We start from the raw sequence: 25,386 nt of genomic DNA, 5'->3' as shown, positions 1-25,386 counted from the left end.
GACTCCTTATCTGGTCAGGTCCAGATATCTCTCTTGTGAGCCTAGGCAGACAGGCACCGTTGAAGGGGAATATGTGCTCAGGGAAGGGCTGGGTCAGCTCCTGGCCTTTCTGGTTGTGGGAAAACTCAGAGAAGGGCAAAGCCCCTAGGCTGTGAGGTGAGAGGTGGTTTACGTCTGGTTTCAGCCCAATTTCTCAATGTCCAATCTTTGATAACATTAAAGCTCCTGATCACCTGCAGCAGCCCTGCCGGTCCTCAAGCTGCTGGGATTATAATCTCACATATCAGTCCGGGAAACAGGCTCAGAGAGGCGCAGTAACACTTTTGGCAGGACTGGCTCCCTATTGCCTGGGTGAGGCTGGGAAGCCCAAACCGCCGCTCACGCCCCTGAACACCGAGCTGCAAGGCCGAAAACTACAACTCCCAGAATACCGTTCGAAGGGAGCAGGAACCGGAAGTGGTCTGGGAGGCGGGGCCTGACATGCCCTGCCGCTGCCCGAGGTAATGGGTTCAGGTAAGCCCGGGGCTGGTGGTGGGACGGGATAGGGTCTGGGGGTCTGGTCCCTGACTGCTGCCGCGTTCGCGGACAGGGAAGACGCCGGGGAAACAGTGTTTAACAGGTGTGTGGCCTGGAGTTCCACGCCTCGGTGCTTTCCCTTCCTGCCTCCCCTCGCACCCGCAGCCTTGGGCCAGGCGGGGTTCTTTGGGGCCTGGGGTCTAAGTGTTCTGTCGCTGAAGATGCCGGAGGCATGGAGCAGCTTCTGTGGACTGAAATTTAGATTGAGAAAGCGAGAGGAGCATGCCAACAGAGATTGGTCCTTCACTGAGTGCTCAGGGATATGCTCATCAGGTGGGACTTGAGTTAGAAAACTCAGAGATAAAGGTGGGTGGGTGGGGCAGGCCAGCACTGAGGATACTTCTCTCAAGGAACCTGGTGATTGAAAAAGTGGATTTATTAATTCAGCTAGCTAGTATTTATTGAGCCTCTATTATGTACCAAGCCCCTTTCTAGGCATAGAGGATACAACAGTGAACAAAGCAAACGGAACCCTTGGTTACATGGTAAGAATGGGGAAGTTCCCACAGAAAACTAAGTAAAATATATGCCACGTTGGATGGTGGAAATCTGAATGAAGTGAGGAATGTAGTTATATAATTATCTAGACTAGAGGAAGGATCTTGGCGGTAGAGAGAAGAGCAAGTGCAAAGGCCCTGGGGTGGGAATATCCTTGGTATGTTTAGATCCGATGGCGGAGGACAGTAGACGGGGTAAGTACACCTTAATGATCAGTACGGACCATTGTAAAGATTTTGGCTGTTTACTGTAAGTGAAATGGAGATCCAGAATGGTTCTGAGCAGAAGAGTGATGATTCTCAATCCTGTAGGAGGCTTTTATTTTGCAAGGCTCCATATTGAGTGCTGGGGGTGTGCATGTGAATTCTTCATCTGGTCTTCTCTGGAAGTGTTTGTGATCTGGTGGGGAATCAGGCAGACCAGCTGTCATACAGGCTGAGTCAGGTCTTTGCAGCCCGGTGAAGACAGGATGAGTATCAACCCCAAATCCTAGGCAAGTGCTATTAAGTCAAGTGCTTAACTATTTGTTAAATGAGTAATTAACTGAGTAACCTCAGTACCCAGAACTGGACCTGTAATGAGGCTCAGAAGACACTTTTTAAAATGAAGAAATGAAATACTATATGTGGGCATAGATAATGTCTCAATGGATTGATAGATCTGTGCGTCAGTGATCATTAGGTGGTAAGCTTCGACTCACTATTCACTGAGCTTCCATTCTGCGCCAAGCCTGTGATAGCTAGTGAGGCTACAGAGATGGAAAGGATGTGGTCCCTGTCCCCAGTCCGCTGTGTTACAGGCTCTCCTGGTAGCGGTTGGAGTTGCCTTCATTTGATTTTCAAGATCACTGTCGCCCAAGTTCCTGGTCTGGAAAGCATTCCCAGGGACTGTGGGAATTTAGGGAGGTCAGAGATACAGAGAGTGGGCTAGGAAAGAAGGAAATGGAGGCAGTGGTAGTAAAACTCTGTTTATCCAGCAAGTATTTATTTAAACACCACTGTTCAAAGATCTTTTGAACTTTTCAGTGTGTAGGTAGATGTAGTTACATGGTTCCTTCTGAAAAAGAATTCAGTTTGGTAGGAGAAAGAAGATGAGCATTAACCTTCCAATTTTAAAACAGCAATGGGAAACTGCAGCCCCTCCCGCTACTTCAACCCCATCTCTCTTTTCTCCTCAGACAGACTTCTCCAGTGAGGACATTCACTGCCTCCCAGTCATTCCCCTGAAGGTCCTGACACAGAGGAGGAGCTGAATGAATATTTATTTATTTTAATTTTTTACCAATCATCCTGTGTGAATCTTTTGTTCTGAGGTGTGTCTCTTTTAAATATATTTTTATTGATTTAGGAGAGGGAGGGAGAGGAAGATTGAGCCCCAAAGAATATTTATTGACTAAATTAATGGACAGACACAGATAAGAATGCAAAATACTGTGGAATTCAGAGGAGGAAGAGATCACATGGCTGTTAACAAACTAGCATTCATTTAACAAATTGGTTTTCTTCCCCTAATACAGTGTTTCCCAAACTTCTCTCATGATGAGAATCACCTGGTGGAGTTGTTAAAATACAGATTCCTGAATCCCAACTAACAAGTGCTAAACTAGAATTTTTGGGAACATATAGGTAAAATTGTATACTTAACTAGTGCTCTGTCTTAGAGCACTAGTAGTTTAACAACTCCACCAGGTGATTCTCATCATGAGAGAAGTTTGGGAAACACTGCCTAATATAATGAAGTTAAGTATTGGGCCAGTTTAGTTTAAAAGTTTTCATTTGTTCTCTTCTGAATGCCTAAGTGAAGAAAAGTACAGATGGCACTCATGGTTGGCATACAAAGTTTGTTCAGTCATCTGAAGGGAGCTAGGTATCTTAGGGAGAGAGCGATAGGAACATCAATGACGAGAGAGAATCATTGATTGGCTGCCTCCTGCACATCCTCTACTGGGGATCTAGTCCACAACCCTGGCATGTGCCCTTGACCAGAGTCGAATCCGGGATCCTTCAGTCTGCGGGCCGATGCTCTATCCACTGAGCCAAACCAGGAAGGCTGGATATCTTCTGTTAAAAAAGACATTTATAACTAACATCGCTATCCCTATGTGAACAGCGCAGTGCTTCTGAAATGTTTAAGAATAACTTGGTATTTTCCCAATTTCTCTAGAATATTATGTACACTATTACATTTTTTGTATACCATAAACTCATTGTGACACAGTCAATGGCATATATACATACACTAAACTACGTACTGACTATTAAAGAACAGAGTTTTAAGCAAAAGTAAACTCTAGCTTAGGCAGGGAATTGAACACCAATTTCAAATCGTAAAAATCTTTACTGTAAATAGGGCTCAAAAAAATTTTTGGAGATCAAGATAACAGAAACAAAAAATAAAAGGGGTTAATTTTGTTTTTAAATCTTCACCCAAGGATATTTTTCTTTTGACTTCAGAGAGAGAAGAAGGGAGAGGGAGGGAGACAGACATATCTACCAGTTGCCTGCAACCTGGGAATATGCTGTGACCAAGAAGTGAACCCAAAACCCTTCGGTGCAAAGGACAATGCTCCAATGAGCCACACTGGCCAGGGCAAAGGGTTAATTTCAGTATTTGAATTCTAGTGTTTCATAGGGAATTGATAAAATTCGGAGTTGATTTTCTCAGCTACAAATTGGGAATCAAGAAGTAATGATGTAAGCATGTGATTTCAGGTTAAGGGGCTAATCACCAGAACTAAAAACGCCTGGTTAACAAGAGTTGCCTCTAGCCAAAACCGGTTTGGCTCAGTGGATAGAGCGTTGGTCTGTGGACTCAAAGGTTCCAGGTTCAATTCCTGTCAAGGGCATGTACCTTGGTTGCGGGGAGGATCATTACTTTTTATCATAAAAATATTTTTACCATGTGGGTCATAATACATAGATTTACTCGTTCAAAGGTAACACTTTTTCTAAGTTGATGGTAGCACACTGGACTCAGGAGCAGCCACGAGCAAGGGTCATACTGTTCTTTGTGACAGTTGGAGATTAGAGCATTTTTTACTCATCTCAGGGAGAGTGAATACCACTTTGATATTGTGACTTTCATTAGGAGTGCTATTATAATGGTTCTCTATATTTTTCTACCTTAGCACTTCTGAAGGATACTAAACATTCTCACGGTGACTGTGGCTTTCTGTTGCAATGATACTGGACTGAGATGGGGGGATGAATAGGTAATTTGGAAAAACAAATTTTGATAGATCACCAGCAGCAACCCAGATGGAGTCTTGGTTGGTTTGGAGCCACTCTTTGCCATATTTTTTTACTCCTCTTCATCCTCCTAGGCTGTACAGGACTTTGCATATAGTAAGTACTCAGTGAACATTTGCTTTGCATCCTAAAGGAGTGGTTTATTTTGAAAATAAACTGAAACAGAAAGGAGGTTGCTTTTGTCATCTCTGACCCACCCTCAACGTATGAGTGGATTTCAGAGAGCATGATACATGACTCGGTTTTCTGTGTCACTGCAGCAGAGAGTCACCGCGTGCTGGGAGGTGTCAGGATGGTGCTTGTCTTCTGAGAAGTGGATCTGGCTCCCTTACTACTGCACCGTTTCTGTGCTGACTCATTTCTCTGGAAGACACGCATACTTTCAATAAGCCTATGTTAGTGTTTTCTGCACTTCTTCAGTAACAGTAACGCTGACTGTCACTTGGATACAGGGGAGCACCTCTGTCAGTGCAGTAATGTAATGTCTCACATAACTGTGCCTTTTCTAATCTCGGTGAAAGGACAGAGGCCTAAGCACATGGACTGGAGCCTGGAAGAGTCACACGTGCTGCAGGAGCCAGACGTCCTCCCAGAGGACACGGACGAAGATGGCATCTCTGAAAGCTTCCAGCTTCTACAGATCGATGTGGAATGTGAGCCTCAGGAGAGGGAGGCCCTGCCCACAGGCAGTGCCCCCTGGTGCTCGGTGAGTGCAGTGGGTGGCCATGGGCAGTGAGATGATGGAAGGTCCCAGAGACCCCTCTTCTAAGGGTAGATACTGGTAACAAGAAGACTGGGAGTGAGTTTGGTGTATTCCAAGGGTTGAATTCCCTGCTCTCTGGTTTAAGGCTTCAGATCAAGAGGTTTTCTCTAAACACAATCCAGTCCATTTTTAAAATATATATATATTTTTATTGACCTTTTACAGAGAGGAAGGGAATGGGATAGAGAGCTAGAAACATTGATGAGAGAGAAACATTGATCAGCTGCCTCCTGCACTGGGGATGTGCCCACAACCAAGGCACATGCCCTCAACCGGAACCCTTCAGTCCATAGGCCGACGCTCTATCCCCTGAGCCAAACCAGTCAGGGCTAAACACAATCCAGTCCATTTCTGTTGTTAAATCTAACATCCTTTTTCTCTCCTAACTTTATATCTAAATTTTTTTTTTAAAGTAACTGTTTCTAATATTCATTTTCCTTTTTGGTGCTTATGAAGCTTTCAAACAATTTTGTTTTCTGGATAACCTAAGAAAAATGTGCAAAGAAAACAGAGACACTGGGAAAAGATAGTTGCAGCAAAGAAGAGCAAAAGAAAGCAAGAAAAAGAAAGAAGAAAAGCCAATCGTATAGAAAATTCAGATAACAGTAAGTCAGGTTGGTGGTATATTTATTTGCAGACTGGTATCTGTATGTTCCTAGAAAAATAGTAATACTGTTTTTAAGTAAAAACAAACATCTAGGAGGTGAGACCTATAGTCCTATTTTGTTGGGCATCAAAGTATCAAAGAGAACAAAACTGAAGCCTGCCTTTCAGATGCAAACTATATAGCGTACATATCTTCTACACTAATAAAAGAGAAAGATGCACATTGACCATACCTTAGCGATACCCATCAGCCAATCAGGATTGAGTATGCAAATTAGCCCAACAAAGATGATGGGTTAATTTGCATATGTACGCTGAGCAGCGGGGGGTGGGACGCAGGCGTTCTGCACCACCCCAGCCACTCAGGGCCTCTGAGCAGCCTGGGAAGGCAGAAAGGTGGCTCCAGGTCAGAGCAAAGGTGGTGCAGGCCGTCAGGGGAAGGAAGCCCATTCTTGCAAGAATCTTCGTGCATTAGGCCTCTAGTGTGTTTATAAGCTCAGAAGTAGAAGGAATGATACCAACAGCTATGTGCTAGATTCAGTGCTAAGAATTTTACCTGGATTACCCTAAAGGGTAGGTCTCTTATTATCCCCATTTTGAAGGTAAAAAGACTGAGGCTCAGAGGAATTAAATAACATGCTTAAGCTGATAATGAGTAATAAAGGAACAAACTGAACTTAGATTTAGACCCAGCAGAGTGCTCCAGAGCCCACAGTCATCACCCCTCTGCTATACCTAAACTGCCTGATGAATGAATATCTGGCACAAACTTCCAAGTTTCTAGTTTTCCTTCCTGTGCAAATAGTACTCGCCTGGCTGGGGAGATTTGTTTCATACTGAATATTATTCCTCTGTTTTCCCACTTACATATTTTTTCTGATATTTCCATTCTAGGCATCTACCCCCAGCACAGCAAACGTTTCCTGAGATCCTTAACCAAGGAGAAACTTTTGGAAGCCAAACACTCAGGACCAAGACTCTGTATCGATTTAAGTATGACCCACCACATGTCTAAGAAGGTAAAACATCCACTAGCTTCCAAATTCCTGATCAACCCTTTGCCTCTGTGTTCATAATGTCCCATAGTCAAGTTACAGCCTTTCAGTTTTAGTTTTCCAGAGACAAAATCTTTGACCTTCTACTGGGGAGAGGAGTTTTTGCCTGGTTCTGTGGAGATAACCTGGTGGCATGTCTTCCTGCAATGTATGTGTTTTAATGATCACCCTACAGGTTCTGGAGTTCTGGGGATGGCTGAGCACAAGGCACTCAACCCTGAACAAATAAGATGGATAGAAATTTATTAGTCACACTAGAGGCCAGTGCACGAAATTTGTGCATGGGTGGGGCCCTAGGCCTGGCTGGCGATCAGGGCTGATCAGGGCTGGGCTAATTGGGGCCCAAAGGTTCTTAAATTAAAAACCTTTAGGGTCGGGAGAGGAGGCAACAGTCACTGGGCCAGACGCAGTAGGAATGGACACCAGATGCCGAGCTGCCCTTGGCACCCTGCCATCGTGCAGTTCCCCGTCTTAACCCCTCCTCCTCCCCTCATTGCCAGACTTATGGGGGGGCCTTCTGGCCTGCTGGCTTGGTGGAGGGGCCGCGGAAGGTTGGCTGCCGGCCTTCAGCCCTCCTGGGAAAGGTGTTGTGTCAGCCACCACCCATCTACGGTGACGCCAGGGGTGTGATGCGTACTCACACAAGCATGTACTCACTTCCGGAGTGAAGGGGGTCGTTCTAGTTCATGAGATTTTCCAGAGAGGCACTCAGTGGACTTACTGAGTAACCATTTATTGACAATGAATTTAGAAAGAGAGGGCATGTTTCCACCCTAAGTTGTTCTTGTTTCTTTGAAGGAACTAAGCAGGCTGGCTGGCCAGATCCGCAGGCTGTATGGTTCCAATAGGAAAGCTGACAGGCCATTTTGGATCTGCCTCACTGGATTCACAACGGACAGTCCCCTGTATGAAGAGTGTTTGAGGATGAATGATGGGTTTTCGAGTTACCTAGTAAGCCTCATTTTGCGTATTATTTGAATTGTCACCTATAAATAGGTTGTGGGATTTTTTTAACTTTTTCATATTTTGAGAAATTACTTGTTTTCATTATAACAATCTAAATTTTTTTTTTAAGAACCGCTCATCAGTTCTTATATTTAAATTTTTCCTTCATTCTACCATGTTGGCAAAATGTATGTAGGACTGTATTTTGTGTCCTATAATGGTATGCTAGACTGTATTCCAGGGGAAATGCCATGAGTCTTTTCTTTGGAGGAAGAGAAAGAATCCTTATGGAAGTAATATGGATTTAAGATGAGTTTTAGGGAATACCAATTGCTTTTCAGCTCTTTCAGTGGGATCTCATACATGTAGCGAATGACACACAGGCAAGAATCCAGATCAGTTCCTAAGAAATGCCACTGAACATGCCCTTGTGTCGCTGAGAATGGGCAGTGTGGCCTTTCCCAGGGAGGTCCAGGGAGGCGGTGAGTGTGACGATTGCCCCATGCAGTGCTGCACAATCAGCTGTGGTTGCTGTCACTGTCTTAACAGTCCCTTCCGTAGTGCAGCCATTTCCAGCCTTGCTTTCTTCTGTACGCGTTTGATGATTCCTGTACGTGCACTAGAGACCCACTCTCAGGGCCACGTAGTCCCTTGCTCATGCCTTTCTTAGAATGATTCCCGCCACTTTGAGTGCTTCGTTCTGTTGTACGACTCAGTCTCACCTCTTTTCAGCAGCCCAGTTCCAGCATTCCCTTCGCTACAAGGTTGTCTCTGGGGGTGTCGCTCCCTCACCCGTAGTCCTGGAGTATGCTCCCTGTGTGTCTGTTAGGGCCCGTATACTTTCTGCCTCATTTCGTAGGGATGCATGCCTGTGCCTTTCTATGTCCCCTCCCCAGTTGAGCACTTTCTAAGAGCAGGTTGTCAGACATATAGCCCCTTGGTGCACCTAGAGCCATGCCTGAGAGAAACTACATATCCAGTAAACTAGTTGCTGCACCATGGGCTGTCTTAACCTAGTTCACAGTGCACTGATTATTTGTATTTTTCAGCTAGACATAACAGAAGAAGACTGCTTTAGTGTATTCCCCCTGGAAACCCTTGTGTACCTGACTCCTGACTCTGAACATGGTATGTTCTTGACTACATAGATTCATGTAGCATTGTATCGAGCTAGTTTCCCTGGTCAGCTCCCTCCATTGACCCTTTTGGATCAATTAGATATATATCATCTATTTTAGGAAATCATCTATGTCACATAATTTTCAAGTTTATTGATATTAAGTTGGCCTTCATATTCTCTTCTATTTCACATTCCTTTGTAATTTTAATTTTGTCTCCTTCCTGAATCCTAATGTTGATTTGAGTCTACTACCTTTTTACCTTCGATAAGATATTCCAAAGGTTTATCTATTTGTTTTTTCTAGAGGATTAGAAAATCTATCTTTGTTTTCTATTTCATGAAATTCCTACTTTTATCATTCTTTCCTTTTTCTTTCTTTGGATTTAGAAATTATACAGATTTTATCTCATTAGCCTTCATTTCTTCATTAGCTCTTGAAGATGTTGATCTAAACAAAGTTTACATCCTTGGTGGACTTGTGGATGAAAGCATTCAGAAGGCAAGTGTACATTTTTGGCTGAAAAACTGTATTCTGAAAAATGGTTCTTACTTTTAGAGGCACCTAGCCTGTAATAATCTTACCCAAAGGCCTAGAAACACTAAGGGAATATAAGGAGGAGTCTATTCTGCCCGAGTTGGCCCTCCCTCTTGGGAAGTTTCCTCTCCTCCTCAGCAATGTCAGCAGTGCTTTCCTGACAGAACCCAGGACCAGGACACGGAGTGTTTGCTAATTACATCAATAGCCACTGTGGAGCTCCTCTCTCTCTTCATTTCTGTAAGGATAGCTCTGATCTTGACCAAGGAAGTATTGCCTCAGCATTCTTACTAGCTCTATGTTCTTGGTGAGAGAGTAGTTTGCTCCTTCTTAGTCCATCTTCCCTGCTGATGTAAGTATTATAAGCTCAATCTCAATAGTACTTGTCCAGATTTCTTTTATTGAATTGGAATTGTATTGGAATAATGGGAGTTTTTCAATGTGTTTCTATTATATAAATATTTTTGATAATTTTTTTTATTTTACTAATTAGCATTGCATAGATAATAAAGAATAACATAAGAGTTAAAATGTATAAAAAAGAATACAGGGAGTAAGTCTCCCTCCAATCCTTGTCCCCCAGTGTCCCCAAATAAGTGAGGCGTTGCTCCACAAGCTATTTCTTACTTGGGACAAATACTCCTCCTCATCTGCAGAACTCTTAATTATCTGCAGGCTACTTTTCTTTTTTTTCACTTTACCTTTTAAAAATTATTTTATTACTTTTTATTGAATTTGTTGGGGTGACATGGTTAATAACAGGCTCCTTATTTTTACTACACTTACCATCATTAATTATAATTACAGATGGAAATTGGGGTGATAAATGGGGATTCTCACAGTTTGCTATGCATGAAAATATTTTCATGTATTATTTTTAAAAGAAAAATATTTAACTGATTTACAGAAGGTGACATTTCAAAAGGCCCGAGAACACTCTGTCAAGACAGCCCGCTTGCCAATCCAGGAATACATGATCAGACGCCAGAATGGGAAGAACTATCATTCAGAGATATTGGCCATCAATCAAGGTACAGCTCACATGGCCCACACTTAATATGTGTGAATTAGTTCTGATGCCTAAGTATGAATGGCCTTGATGTAGCTTCCCCCCATGACTGATATGCTTGTATTTTATTGCATGCACTTTGTGACATGTATTCTGGCTTCTCAGAGCTATTTTTAATTTTCTTCCTAATTCCGATCTATGTTAAATGCAGTTGAAATTGTTGCCTTGACCTAGAATGCCCTGCCTTATCCCATGATTGACCAGTGAATTCAGGATTCAATTCACAACCATTTTGGTTGCTCCTCCCTGTCCCAGGCCACGTCAGGACCCTTCCTTTGTGTCCCCACTGTATTGTGTTCCTCTCTGCTGCAGCATTGTCCACTTATATGCCTACATCTCTCAGTGTAGGCAGTGCTTATGGGCAAGCAGGGCCTGTAGCTTTGCCTTTGTCTCCCCAGGTGTGGTACAGAGTAGGTTTGTTGAATATTCAAGAACACCCTTTTCATTAGTCATTTACTAGTTCTTTTTTCAGTGTGTGGTCACTGTGTTTTCTCTCTATCTTACAGTATTTGATATCCTGTCCACTTACTTTGAGACTCAAAACTGGCCTGAAGCATTGAAGAAAGGAGTTTCTTCCAGAAAAGGCTATGTTCTTCAGAACTCAGTGGAATGATGGACAGCCTAAGGCTGCACCTGCAGGAGGTGAAGTTGCTGAAAGGGCCTTGACCAAAGAGTAGAGCAAAGGTGGTGATGGCACACATGCCTTTACACATGCCTTTACTTGACATCTCAGCTCTTCATTAGGATGTTACTAATCACAGGGACCACATTTTTGCTCTCTTGTATCTCCTATAGTGCCTAGCTCAGGAAGTGCCCAGTATATCTTGACTAAGTAAAAAGTTTACATAATAAGGAATTAGCCCTTAAACTACATGGCTTTGGGTGTGTTAATTTATTTTTCTACATCTGTTTGTGAAAAATCTATTCTTTAGAGGTAGCTTAAATAATTAAATATTATGATATCAAGAGCTTAATTTCACTAAAGTGGCATCATAAAGTTTATGACTTTGTCCATCTTGCTCTGATCATGCTGATTTTCCCTAACTCAGTAATATGCAGTACGTGTGCTTTTCAGGATCAGCCTGTCCTAACCTCTGTAAGCCCCCAGAGCAATTTCCCCCCCTGTGGCTCCTACCTTGTCTCCCCTGTGCCGAGTATGGCTGTGGAAGGCTTCTCTCTTCCTAACTGTAGCCTTCCCACAGGACAATCTGTGGGAGTATTTTTGTATCCCTCTGAGCCTTGTACAAACTAGAGTTTTCACATATATTTGTAATTATTAGTTCAAATTGAAAAGCAAAAACAGTACTGATAAGTCTAACTTGAAAATAGCCAGAAAACACACTGCATCTCACACAAGCATGTTAGAGAACCTCTTATTATGCAAATCTCAGTGATTCTTTTTCTCATGTCCTACTTAGATACAGTTGCTTCAGTTACTATGGCCAGTTTATGTTGGTCAATTATTTCTTTATGTCTAAGCTGCTAGCAAATTGAAAAAAATGTAATCTATATTTCAAAAGAACCAAAAGGTTACCTCTGGGTTCTATCTCCTCCCTTTCACAATTTAATCCCTCAGGAACTATGAACATATTTAGGAATATCTTTATCAACATGTTCTATAAATCTCTGTCATCCAGGAGGGACCTGCATGAAGAGGCCTCAGGGGGAGGTCTCTGACCAAAGAAACATTGTCCTAGATCATCTGTCTGGCTTCCTTTTGGCCTCAAAATGCCAAAAAACACAGAATTTCCTCTCCAACTCTATCACAAACATCTATAATTTTTCCAAAACCTAGGTAGATAGTTTTTTGTTTGGCTTCTAGGAAATGACCCTTAGCAAAATAAGATTTGGATGAACTTATATTTAGAGATCCTCATCATAGTGTTTTTTATAACACAAAAAAAAACTGGACAGCCAAAACTGGTTTGGCTCAGTGGATAAAGCGTCAGCCTGCGGACTGAAAGGTCCCAGGTTTGATTCTGGTCAAGGGCATGTACCTTGGTTGCAGGCACATCCCCAGTGTGCAACAGGCAGCTAATCGATGTTTCTAACTTTCTATCCCTCTCTGTAAAAAAATAAAATATATATTTTTAAAAAAGGGCACAGAGGCTGTCATTAAAAAAACAAAAACTGGACATATTCAAAATATCCTATAACATGAAAATGAAACATTATATAACTATGGAATTTTTAATAGCAATTATAAAATAAATATATTTAAATGTTTGAAGTGGACAAAGTCTATTATAAACTAGTATATAAAATATGATAATTCCAATTTGAAAAACATACATTCACATATAGTGGTTGAGAATGTCAGCCAAGTGAAGCCTCAGTTTCTTGCACTAGGAGGTTGTCTTTTGCAGTTACTAAGAATAAGTAAGTCCATCCAAATAAAACACTTGGAACAATACTTGATTTGTAAGCTTATGATAATTGTTACCTGTTACATACCACTACATAATAGGATTACAAGTGATTTTTGTTTGCTTCTTCATACAGTGAACATGTTTTACTATTATCAGAAAATAAGTGTTATTTTAATGCTTCCAGCAAAATTAAGGAAATTAACACCAAATAAATCATAATACTTACTTTTAGTAAACTTTATTATAAAAGAACCAAAAATACTATTTTATAATTATTTTTCTCATCCACAAGAACATGAGTGGCAACCAGTGACTTGTTTATAAAAATATTTTAAGACTCACATAAGACAGTATTTTATCTTCTGAAGATTAGTGGGGAGAGGTTCGCCTGAAAAATTTCCCCCAGGGAATCCAGTCTCTTAGCTCACCTATAAAAAAATCCATAGATCAACTTTCTGCCAACCTGGAGAAGATTTGTTTTCTTTGATCTGCTGTCATATGTTCACAAGCTTCTAAAATGTTTGCCAAAATTAAGGTCTGCTGAATGGTTTTTGCCTTCACCCATATTCTCCCATTCATTCCAAACACTATTTCCAATGGGTACAGTTTTCCCACTTCCTGTAGGATTTCACAGTCTGGAGCTAGCAGCCTGGTGAGGAAAAGGAAAGAAAATGAAGTTTTAATGAAGTGGTAGAGTGTGACTGACTTTCCTTTAGGACTCCTTTTCTAGGCAGTTCTCCATAGTTATAAAAGCCACTGACATCATTCCCAGCACAAGGCACATGACAACATTTACTGCCCCTTTCTTCTAAGAAGATTTACACCGAGTGTATCAGGCCCAGGTGGGCTAGTCTCAACAAAGAAATCAAACTCCCTGTATCACCAACTTTACCAGAAACGTAAACTTCTTCCCCTACATTGTCAGAGCACCTTAATTCTAGACTTTAAAACCATAGCTTTTAAAAATTATTTACAGTGCTAAAAGAACATCTTAAACTTACTTTCCTGACCATGTAAGTTAATCCCTGGTATTAAATTCACTACCTGGAGAGAAGTGTTAACTCTTTCCAACCACAAGGGTGCTGCTTGATTAATAACATGCTTCTCTAACGACCTGAACTAATTCTCCAAACCTGCGGAATAAGTAGCAGAGTCAATCAAGAGAGCTCTGAACTTCGGGATCTACAAGTAAAACCCTTTAACAGGGCACAGCTTAGGGTAGGTAAAGGTGTAAACACCTAATAGAAAGAAACTTTCTTTTAAATTGATTTTTAGGGAGAGAAACATCAATGTGAGAGAAACATTGATTGGTTGCCTCCCGCATGCACCCTGAGTGTGGACTGAATCCACAACCTGAGTATGTTCCCTGACCAGGAATTGAACCAGCCACCTTTTGACATATGAGGTGATGATCCAACCAACTGAGCTGCTGAGGCTGAGAACTATTAAATCTACCAGATCAGTTAGCAGAAGTCTTCTGTGAATATGTCTGCATAAGCTCAAGGATCATATTAGCCTTCCTGCACTGCTCCCATCATTAGATAAATTTGGTGATTTTGTACAAATTGCATCTGTATTAAAGTGATGTGGGGGGAAAGGCCAGTTTTTATGTGTTTAATCTTAAAAAACCCAAACACAAGGATATGTTTTTACTGATTTTTAGAAAGGAAGAGAGAGAAACACCAATCAGCTGCCTCCCTTAAGCACCCGACAGAGAATCGAACCTATAACCTAGGTGTGTGTCTTGACCAGGAATCAGACCCACAACCTTTTGGTGTAGGGGATGACGCCCTACCAGCTGAGCTGCGTGGCCAGGGCGGAAAGGCCAGTTTTTATATTTGAGCTGAGTATATCAGCTATAAGAAACCCGGGAGAGCAGCCCAGACTCCATATCAACATAGAAACTAGACCACCAAGAACAATGGGACTAAATGCTTAAAAGTATGCTTAAATGGATAATGATTTTTTTAACTCTGAGGAAATTCTGATGCTGTTACGAAGAATCCAAATCCCAAAGATCAGTTGGCTTTCCAAGAAGATATAATTATGAAAGACTAGGAAGACAGAAAGCATTAGGACTTACTTTCTAATTAAGCCCAAAGTCACTTTAAAAAGTAGACCATCCTGTCCAATCACACCCATTCCGTTGGCTCGTCCACAGCTGTCAATACAAACCATCTCTGGTTCCATATCTTTATTAGCAACCACAAATTGTCCATAAATGAGATCTCCGACCTACAATGATAATTTAAAAATAGTAACCATTTTATAATTGTTCTTTCCCACAGACAGCAAAGCCAACCACCTACAGTTCTGTAGATAAGGGACTGACTACATGCCAGGACTTGCAGCCACTTAAACAGCATTAACACACGTACCCTCCCCCTTAACCCACCAGGAAATCTCGAGACTGGAGCCATCTAAGAGCCAAAATACAAATACCCTCTAGGGGTGTCGAACTCAATCAGAGAAGGGGCCAAAATCTAAAATCCAGCCTAAATCGAGGGCCGAATGGTTTACTGAACAGTCATAAACTGACAATGTCATAAACTGACAGCGGAGTGCAGTGATGACAGCACAGTGCGGGCCACGTTGCAAGGCCTGGCGGGCTGGATTTGGCCCACGGGCCTTGTGTTTGACACATGTGCTCTAGAGCTACACTGTCCAATGTGGTAGCCATTTGCCCACAAGTAGTAATTTTAACTCACTTTTGAATTAATTAAAATTCAGTTCCTTAGTTGCATTAGCCATATTTCAAATGTTCAACAGGCCTGTGTGGCTAGGGGCTACCACACTAATCCTTGTGGAAGTAAAGCATTAGCATCATCACAGAAAGTGCTAGTAGGTAGCTCTGCTCTAGGGAATTACAGAAGATAGATGGATAGAAGAAACTTCTGGCATGCATGTTATTTAAAGCAAAATGGAACAATGGCAATTCAATGACACTTCTCCATGCAAGATTTTAAAATTTCAAAGTTGAATTTCAAAATTATGAAACTAAAGACACTGAGAGTGAACTTGTTTATCTGTTAAGTTGGTGATTATACTAATAAAAGGATAATATGCTAATTGTTGATATTTGGCTCTGTTGACTAGAGTTTGCCAACCACTAGCCTAGAGTGATCACTCAGATGCTCAGAGCCAACCTATAAAACTGGGAAAATAATCATACTTTGGAGACAATTCTGGTGGCATTAAGAATATTTGGATGTTTTTCTTCTTTTGAAACCAAAGTTACCTATCGTTACCTGCACATTTGGTCTGTTTCTTTTAGTTGCACCTTCAAATGCCAAGTAAGACAAAGATGCTGGCTCGCTCCCTCCAACATCAACTTTAAATATATCTCCAGATTTAGCTGTCACTATGCCAATCACATGGTCTCCTTTCACTGGGACATACTACAAAAGAAATCAGAGTGAGAGAAAAACCATAAATGACAATCTTGGAAGGTATCTTCAGCAAGTCCTTACTGGTTACTAACGTTTGTCATTGGAGGAATTTAGGAAATATTTTGAAACCTAATTTACAAATTAATACAAATCTTACAATAAACTTGGTCATATACCACTTTCAGTAAAGGAAAAACAATCACATCATACAACTCTCAGGTTTACAGCTTCTGATAGTCTGTTCATTTGAGCTGGTTCCATACCTCTTCTGTATCAGGAAGGCCATTTCAATGTTAGACAATTTTCCCTCTATGAAAAGTTCTTACTTATTCTAAGAGAAACTTAACTCCCTGAGACATCCACTCACTGAACCTGGTTCTACCCTTTGGGACCCCTAAAGATAAACCTGGTTATCCCTGATCTTTAGGATTTTGAAGACAATTACCATGTCTCACAGTCCTTATCCCTTACTAGAGGCCCAGTGCACAAAATTTGTGTGCTGGGAAGGGGGGGGGGGGAGGGTGTCCCCTTAGCCCAGCTTGTGCCCTCTTGCAGTCCAGGAGATATCTGATGGGTTAGGCCCATTCCCGGAAGCAGACCTACGCCATCAGTCAGACATCCTTAGCACTGCCTCCGAGGCTGGAGAGGATTCTGCCACCACTGCTGTGCTCACCAGCCATGAGTCCAGCTAAGGGCTTCTGGCTGAGCGGCACTCCCTCCTGTAGGAGCACAGACCACCAGGGGGCAGCTCCTGTATTGAGCGTCTGCCCCCTGGTGGTCAGTGCACATCATAGCAACCAGTAGTTCCACCATTTGGTCAATTTGCATATTACTCTTTTAATATATAGGATATGCCAAGATTTCCACACTCCTTTCTCTCTGGGTCATCCTTCTCCGACCACGTTCCAGTTTGCCACAATCCCTCTAAGGTAGACTAAGTGGGCACAGACATAGTGGCTCTGGGCTAACTTTAACAGGAGGGCTCCTGGGCCCTCCTCCCTGCCTCTTCCAAGGAGTCTTCCCAGAGCGGGGCTACTTCTCTCATGGCCGACCCACCCCTCCGGGGTCCCACTCACCCGTTTCTGCTGCGAGTCCACCCAGTAAACGCCGCCGCCGCCGCCGCCGCCGGGCTCCTTGTGCCGGAGGCGGCCGCACTTGGTGACCAGCAGGCGGTCGCCGCAGCGCCGCAGGCCCGGGCCGCACACCACGCGCACCCGGGAGCGCACGCCGGCATTGAGGCGCAGCGGCCGCTCCCCGGCGCCCCCCAGGCCCTCAGCATCCTCCTGCTCGGGCAGCAGCAGCTCCTCACCCGGCAGCACCACCTGGTCCAGCACGGCGCGCGCCGCCCGCGCCCTGCCGCCCGCGAGGGGCACAGCTGCAGCCGCCGCCGCCGCCGCCGCCGCCTGGGCCATACCGGGCGGCACCAAACACCGTTTCCGGTTCCCACTTCCGGCGCGGCGTCCAATCGGCAGCCCGCCGAAGGCTCTCCGTTTCCGGCAGTAGCTGTCCGACCCGAGCCTAAGCCGATGAAGCGTGGTTCCCGTGGGCTGCCGGGTCCCCGCAGTCGGCCGCCGGTGGGTAGCAGCACTCGACTCGAGTGGGTCCCGGAGCCTCTACTTCCGGTGCCTCGGGTCGCCCGTTGAATACTAGACGCTTGCGCCAAAGGTTCCGTGAGAACAACGTGAACTGAGAAGGAGGGTTTCCGGAGCTGGCCCTTCTTTCTGACATTACCCTCGGGAGTGAAAATATTTTCTTTTTCCAAAATAAAGCCTTTTTGGTTGTTGCTGGAGAAGCCATCTATTCACACTATTCTCTAGTCTATTCACACAGAGAAGAATAAAAATAAAATAAAACGTATTTGGTTTATACCCATTTGCCTCCCTTGCTAGGCTGTCAGGTAGGTAGTTCTTATTATTTGCAATCTAGGGCAGCGTTTTTCAACCGCTGTTCCCTGGTGTGCAGTAGGTGCAGACAAGACAAGAATTTTATAATTTTTCACTATTTTGTTTACTTAATATTTCATAATAAAGTAATTATAAAATACTTTCTTTGTGTTTATTTGATTCCTATTCAAGAGAATTACTTTATAATAGTCAATATAGGCACAGAGTTAAATTTTTTAACATTTTCTAATGGTGGTGTGCCTCGTGATTTTTTTCATGAAACAAATGTGCCTTTGCCCAAAAAAGGTTGAAAAACACTGATCTAGGGTCTGGCACAAAATAGGTAACACCTGATAAAAGGATGTTAACCTTTTGGTGTGTATTTCTCCCTAGACTTGTTTTCTACAAATATACACATATCATGTGCACATTTCTACATGCTTGGGAAAATCGGTAACTGCAGTTAAACCCTTGATGCTACTTTCTCTGGGGCACACTATATTTTCCCATCTTTTTTTTTTTTTTTTTAATCCTCATCTGAGGATATGGGGGGGGGGGGGAGGGAGGGAGGTAAGGAGAGAGAAAGATATCAAAGAGAAACATCCATTAGTTGCCTCCCCTGCATGTCCCCACCAGGGGTCAAACCTGCAACCCAGGTATGTGCCCTAAGCTAATGCTAAGCCAGAGTTCCAGGTTCACAACCCACTGGACTTAATCAAGATATCCATTTGGAAAGTTTATTTTTGCCCATTTACTCTTAGATTTTTTTCATTAATGCCTATTTCTTTAGGCCTGTGTGTTATTGGCTGTATTGTGATGAACAGACATTCTGCTTCTGACTGTGTGCTTCCTTGCAGGTCTATGTGAACTGGAGAAAGTCTGACCTCCCTGCTTGAGAAAAGGCGATGGAGTTTGCACTTGCTATTTCCTAAGCTAATAATATTACATATGACCATTTAAAAAAGCTCAAGGTGTATAGCTTCAATCCAGAAGATGCCTGGGACATAGCTATCATTTCAGCCTTTCATGCCATGTCCAATCACCTCTCTCATTTTGTCAGTCTGGTTCCTAACAAAGAATTCTATGTGATGGACAGAAGCAATGATGTCAAAGACATCAGGAGTGAATCTGCTGCTCTTAAATATAAAAGCCTGAGTAAAAAAAAAAAAAAAAATGCATATTGCATTAGAAGACATCAGTTGGGAAGTAGTTTAAAAAAAACAACAACAAAAAAAAAACACACAAACAAACATCCAGTCATTGGGTAGGGAAAAAAAGTAAATAAATTTGCTTCCTGCTTGCCTGATGAGATAGATCCTAAGTGTTGGGTGTATCCAGGACATGGGATACCTGGGCCTAAGGGAAACCTTCACTAATTGTTGACTTACTTGTGATCTAAAAGAGCACCATGGTCAAAGAGTTCAGAGGATGTTTTAGGCATTTCTCATGAACTAATATCAGAAACTTAGGTTGAAAATTTTTTTTTCTTTCAAAATAGTGTTTCATAGCCTAGCCAGCGTGGCTCAGTGGTTGAGCATCAACCAATGAACTAGAAGATCATGGTTCGATTCCTGGTTAGGGCATCTGCCTGAGTTGCAGGCTTGATCCCCAGTGTGGGGTGTGCAGGAGGTAGACGATCAATGATTCTCTCTCATCTTGGATTTTTTTCTCTCTTTCCCTCTCCTCTCTCAAATCAATTAACAATATATATTTTTTTAAAATAGTGTTACATAGAAGTTCATCTATATAGACTGTGATTTGAAATAAATTCTTTGTTTAAATGTTGTATGTTGCCGGAACCGGTTTGGCTCAGTGGATAGAGCATCGGCTTGGGGACTGAAGGGACCCAGGTTCGATTCCCGTCAAGGGCCTGTACCTTGGTTGCGGGCATATCCCCAGTAGGGGGTGTGCAAGAGGCATATCCCCAGTAGGGGGTGTGCAAGTCAGCTGATTGATGACTCTCTCTCATCGATGTTTCTAACTCTCTATCCCTTTCTCTTCCTCTCTGTACAAAACCAATAAAATATATTTTTTTAAAAAATAAATAAATAAAAATAAATGTTGTATGTAAAGGCTCACAAAGGCAGTAGGTAAATAGAAACAGACACAGTTGAAGTTTTTCTGTCTTTAGTGTTTTCTCAATTAGATAACCTCCAAAGTTTTTATTTTGTTTTGTTTTGTTTTGTTTTTTACTGGTGGGTTGTAAAATCATGATCACTTATTTTAATTTTTATGTAACTTATTCTAGGTTTTAGTAGAAATTATTCAGAATAAGTGAGCACTCACATTCTAACTAGAAGCACACAGTAAACTCTGGCATTACTAAATAATTTTTTGTGTGTGTGTGTTTCAACCACTGCTGCCTTAAGTTTGTGGCTATCTTCACTTTTCAAGACTCATTCTCAATATCCAACTGCTAGAGATACATATAAACCTACAAAATGTTTTTGTTCTCATTTGGCTCCTCTAGATTCTCTAAGTGGTCAGTGAACAGTTCTTACTCAGAGTGCTCATTTTTAATTTCCTGAGCTGTGAAATTTGATTATATTGAGCCAATGCAAACACTCACAGAGCTTTGGTTTTCCTGTTGAAACTGTAACTTAAATACCTTGGAATACATAACCTTTAAAATTGAGTTTTATTTTACTTGTTAAAAAAGTTAATTCTGGTAAATATATCATGGTCAAAGTTCATAAAACCATAACATTTTAGCCATTGGCTGTAACTTGTGGGTCAAGCAGAGGCCCTCTATTAAGTATTTGTTGCAGCCAGAAGTTGTGAGTCTTAAGGGACATTATTAATAATTAGGGGCCTAGTGCATGAATTCATGCACCTTGAAAGGAACTGTGGGCTGTGAGGCTGTGTTAGGCACTGGGGCAGGTGTCAGCCCATCCTTTGCGCCCCCACATGGCCCTCCTTCAGCAGCCCCCAGTCCTGTCTGCTGGCAACCCCACTTCCGCCTCCACAGATTACATGCTCTGGTGGCACTGGCCCTGCTCTCACCTGCTGATGGTGCATAGCGATTGCAAGTAGCAGCTGCTGACCAGACTGCCCCTCAGGAGCAGGGGGAGGTGGAGAAGCCCTCAGGGGTGATTGGGGCCAGCAGCCACCGCTTGCACCGCTGATGGCGCTGAGTAACCAGAGCCTGCACCAGGACCCAGCAACAGATGCGAGCGGGGGCTCTGGTGCCAGCAGCAGATGCGAGCAGAGCCAGTGCCGGCAGCAAGTGTGAGTGCAGGGTGGGCAGTGGCACATAGGAGCAAAGAATTTTCAGTAACCACGAGAGGCTCACCCTGATGACAGTGACCAGCACCCCACCTTGGTCTGGTGCCCTTGCTCACCTGCTCCACCATCCTGCCCCTGCCCGGCCAACGCCCAACATATTCCTCGCTCTGCCACCTGCTGCCTATGCCTGTAATGTTTCCGTGCGCCCTCTGGTGGTAAGCGCATGTTATAGCAACCAGTTCCTACATTTATCTATTTGTGTATTAGGGTTTTATATATTTTAATAAGACAGACATCTACCCCTGCTGCCCTGTGGGGACAAGATGGAGAATACCTCCAGAGGAATGGATGCCTTGATCTTCTCTGAACTCAGGACGCTTGTTTCTAGTCCTTTTTTCAATCAACTCATAGACAGGTGAGCTAAATAAGTTTATGGTGGGAGCACCTGCCGAATGTTCAGCCCTTTCTGAATTTCATTCCTGTTCTCCAGAGACCCTTCAGATCTATTCTCACAGGATGGATAGATCTTTCAACAAAGATCCTTCACGTTTTTCTTCATGGATACACAGGCGCCTTCCTGCAGAGGGAGATCTGGCAATTGGGCTATTCAGGACACCAATATGCCTCCGATATATATTTTCTTACAGAGAGGAAGAGAGAAGGATAGAGAGCTAGAAACATCGATGAGAGAGAGACATCTATCAGCTGCCTCTTGCACACCACCCCCACCCCCCAGTGGGGATGTGCCCGCAACCAAGGTACATGCCCCCGACTGGAATCGAACCCAGGACCTTTCAGTCCGCAGACTGACACTCTATCCACTGAGCCAAATCAGTCTCGGCAGGCCAGGGCTTTTTAGTGCAGAAGTTCCTTTCCCAGGCTGAGCAGGCAGTGTGTGTGTGTACCCCTCACACGCGTTGGTAACGTCTTCCCCTCGCTGGCCTCGGGGTGCAGCGGGGATCACAGAACGCCATCATGCGCAGCCTCTCTGACTGGTCAGGACCACCGTCACCGACAACTACACACCCACCGTGGCCCTCCGGGGCCAGAAGCTAACGGTCCCAATCCAGCCCCTAAAAACACCTCGTCGCCGCCTTCCTGCCGCGGCCGGCCGGTGCTCCCCCGATCGCGGTCCCCGGCGGCCGAGCGGCGGCGCGGGTTTCCCAGCCGGCGGGGTTAGGCCTGCGCGCGCCGGAAGTGGCGGCGGCGGGAGCGGGAGCGCAGAGCTGTAGGCCGGCGGGGCAGCGGCCCGGAGCCGCGGGCGGTCGCGTCCGTCATGTTTCCCTGCGGGCCCGGTAGCCCCGGAGGGGACCGGATGGCCGGAGCCGGCACCGAGGAGCCAGCCCCGCTCGGGGAGCGGGCGGCAGCCGCCGGGCCGCTCCCTGCCCCGCTCCTGGCGCCGCCGCCGCCCGGGGCTGACGCAGCCCCTCCTCCCCTGTCGCCCTCCAGGAGCCCTCGCTCCGCCCGCAGCCCCTCGCCGCCGTCCCCCGCCGCGCGCGCCGGCGAGCCCTGGCCGGCGGGAGCCCCGAAGCCCCCCGCGGCCCCGGCCCCGGCCCCGGGAAAGCCGAGGTCCCCGCTCTCCCCGCCGCGCCGGCGGTCGGGGCCGGACTGCGGGGCCGGCGCCGGCCCGGGCGGCCCGGGCGCCCGGCTGTTCGGGTGGCTGCGGGAGCGCAGCCTGGGCCGCGGGCTGTTCGTGGACCCGGCGCGGGACAACTTCCGCACCATGACCAGCCTCTACGGCTCCATCCACCCCGCGGACTCCGTGTACCTCAGCACCCGCACCCACGGGGCCGTCTTCAACCTCGAGTACTCGCCCGACGGGTAAGCGGGCCCTCGGGGGCGGGCACCGCGGCCGCCCGCGGACGGAGGCCCGGGGCTGGCAGCCCGATGGGGGCGCCGGCCTCCAGGCCCCGGGCTCTGGCCGAAGTGCGTGCCCCGTGGCTGGCGCTTTGAGGCGGCCTCGTCCGTCTCTCACCCGCAGGAAGGCCGGCTCGGGGTTGGAGAAATGCGGGTCCAGAGCTAGGTAGACGTTCACACAGTAGGTGTTCAGTAGAAATACACGGAATAGCTGCCCGTCCTGTCCCTGTCACCCGAGGCCTGCGTTTGTCTCCTTTGAGCTGGTGTCAGGGGGCGGCAGCTTGCAGGTGCCCTGTGCCCTGTGCCCGGCCGGTCCGACGGGACCAGCGCGCGTTCCTTTACCCCAGGAAGATGCCCAGCGGTGCCTGACGATGTAGGACATTGGTGAAGCTCCCAGGCTGGGCTACCTGCTTCTGTTCAGGGGCCCCAGCCTTTTCCTGGCTGATGGAATATTTCATGCTTGGCCTGGATATAATTTTCAAAGTATATCTTTAAAAAAATTTTTTTTTATTGATTTTTTTTTACAGAGAGGAAGGGAGAGGGATAGAGGGTTTAGAAACATCGATCAGCTGCCTCCTGCACACCCCCCACTGGGGATGTGTTCACTACCAAGGTACATGCCCTTGACCGGAATCGAACCTGGGACCTTTGGGGCTCCCTGCCTTTATCAAGCACTTTCCCATTTTCTTTTCTTTCTTTTTCTTTCTTTTTTTTTTTTTTTTTTAAATATATTTTATTGATTTTTTACAGAGAGGAATGGAGAAAGATAGAGAGCCAGAAACGTCGATGAGAGAGAAACATCGATCAGCTTCCTCCTGCACACCTCCTACCGGGGATGTGCCCGCAACCAATGTACATGCCCTTGATCAGAATTGAACCTGGGACTCTTCAGTCCGCAGACCGACGCTCTACCACTGAGCCAAACCGGTTTCAGCGACTTTCCCATTTTCATATGGTCTTTTGTGAGAACTGCATCCTCTGGGAGAAATGAAGAGGGCAGTCTAATAGAGTAATAATACTACTTCAGGTACTATCCAAGCATATTAACTCTTGGCATAGTGTGTACTTCTATGGCAGGATAAAATCTATAATAGAGGAATGAGGCCTAAGGGAATGGTTTATGGATAAATGACTCTTGGGATGCAGATCCCTAATTTTATCATTCCTATTGCATTTTGCCATTATTTATTGAGATAAGTTTGCCAAAACCCACTGAATGCCAGCCCACCATGGTATTAATAACACTCATTTTATTAATGAAAATGACTGCCAACCTAACTCTTCTCTGTACCAGATACATTTAGTTGAGGGAACTGAGAAGCAAAAAGCTTATCATGTACGAAGGATTTCTATCCTGACTTCTACTCATAACTGCCATATTATATTACCTCTCATCTGGGCTGAGGGATTAGATTTGAATCAATTAAATATGATATATCAATAAATTACTTTTGTCACTTAGTTATTAATATGAATACATATTGAATATAGAAAACTAACAGCAAGCATTAAAAATACACTTAGTTCAACAAAAGTTAAAAAGAATGTACAATTCTGTTAATAATGATTTTTTTTAACTTATGAAGACTACAAGTTACATAATGATTACCTATTTAATAGGGAAATTCTTAGAAGGGCTTTATGCAATTTCCTATGTCCATGGTTCAGACAAGGGCATCTGGATCAAACAAGATTGTGGCTACAATTTCCAAATATTAATAAATGATTGGAAGTTACTAGAATAATTTGTTGAATAATTTGAGTTACAGCTAATACCATTTGGCAAGCATTTTTATAATCTATAGGATTATTATTTTAATTTTATTCATGTTAATTTATACTAATAAATGTTTAACTTTTTAAAGTATCATACTTGACTATATGTTACTTTATGCTTGTTTTTTTAAAACACAAAGGAAATTTATAAAATTTCCACTTTTAAGCCCACATATTTCAAAAGTTTATTTTAGAGTACAGTTTTTCTAGTACAATGTGATTGCTATAAATTAATAAAATAACTATTAAAAAACTCATGTGTTTTAAAGTTAAGAAACATTTATAAAAAACTCAGGGCGCGCAATGGGCTTGGAGCAGAAATAACAGTGGAAATTAGAACTAAATGATGATAGAAGTACCACATGTCTCAAAATTTGTAAGGTTTATATGTAAGTAAAATAGTACGTCATAGGAAAATTATAGTCTTTAATAAACTGGAAAGGAAGACAGGGAAAATTAATGAGCTAAGTGT

General features: G+C 44.0%; 3 protein-coding genes and 1 long non-coding RNA gene across 9 annotated transcripts in view; 3 read left to right on the top strand and 1 right to left on the bottom strand.

The window, feature by feature from the left end:
* The first annotated feature begins 445 nt into the window (after nt 1–445).
* On the top strand, nt 446–12,873 carry TRMT10B (tRNA methyltransferase 10B). 6 transcript variants are annotated; one of them, XM_084898783.1, is made up of 10 exons: nt 446–513; nt 2,252–2,386; nt 4,849–5,028; nt 5,576–5,699; nt 6,586–6,710; nt 7,545–7,697; nt 8,741–8,819; nt 9,243–9,310; nt 10,254–10,377; nt 10,922–12,873. In XM_084898783.1, the coding sequence occupies exons 3-10, from the start codon at nt 4,861–4,863 to the stop codon at nt 11,026–11,028; spliced, it is 948 nt and encodes a 315-aa protein (XP_084754909.1). In that variant the 5' UTR covers nt 446–513; nt 2,252–2,386; nt 4,849–4,860; the 3' UTR covers nt 11,029–12,873. The 6 variants fall into 6 exon arrangements, with proteins under 6 accessions (XP_084754909.1, XP_084754911.1, XP_084754907.1 ...); XM_084898785.1 differs by having other exon boundaries at nt 447–513; nt 4,844–5,028; nt 5,576–5,690; XM_084898781.1 differs by having other exon boundaries at nt 447–513; nt 4,844–5,028.
* Nucleotides 12,874–13,006: 133 nt separating this feature from the next.
* Nucleotides 13,007–17,792, bottom strand: EXOSC3 (exosome component 3). Its single transcript, XM_084898790.1, has 4 exons — nt 17,250–17,792; nt 16,033–16,182; nt 14,868–15,019; nt 13,007–13,433 (listed from the first exon to the last, which is right to left on the bottom strand). Exons 1-4 carry the CDS (start codon nt 17,583–17,585, stop codon nt 13,232–13,234), a joined length of 840 nt encoding a protein of 279 aa, XP_084754916.1. The 5' UTR covers nt 17,586–17,792; the 3' UTR covers nt 13,007–13,231.
* LOC311630068 lies at nt 15,026–15,858 on the top strand. Its single transcript, XR_014796308.1, has 2 exons — nt 15,026–15,235; nt 15,440–15,858. It is a non-coding gene; the product is annotated as an uncharacterized lncRNA (long non-coding RNA).
* A 4,670-nt stretch (nt 17,793–22,462) lies between the features above and the next one.
* The window catches only part of DCAF10 (DDB1 and CUL4 associated factor 10), a 35,031-nt gene continuing 32,107 nt past the window's right edge, over nt 22,463–25,386 (top strand). Inside the window, exon 1 of the mRNA XM_084898737.1 lies at nt 22,463–23,102. Within this exon, the coding sequence (XP_084754863.1) occupies nt 22,558–23,102 (545 nt within the window). The 5' untranslated portion in view covers nt 22,463–22,557. The remainder of the gene's footprint in view (nt 23,103–25,386) is intronic.

Source organism: Pipistrellus hanaki (assembly GCF_964339955.1).
Source record: "Pipistrellus hanaki genome assembly, chromosome: 11".
NCBI classification, from domain to species: domain Eukaryota; kingdom Metazoa; phylum Chordata; class Mammalia; order Chiroptera; family Vespertilionidae; genus Pipistrellus; species Pipistrellus hanaki.
The sequence above is the reverse complement of the archived record's forward strand: the minus strand, read 5'-3'. Positions and strand labels throughout refer to the sequence as shown.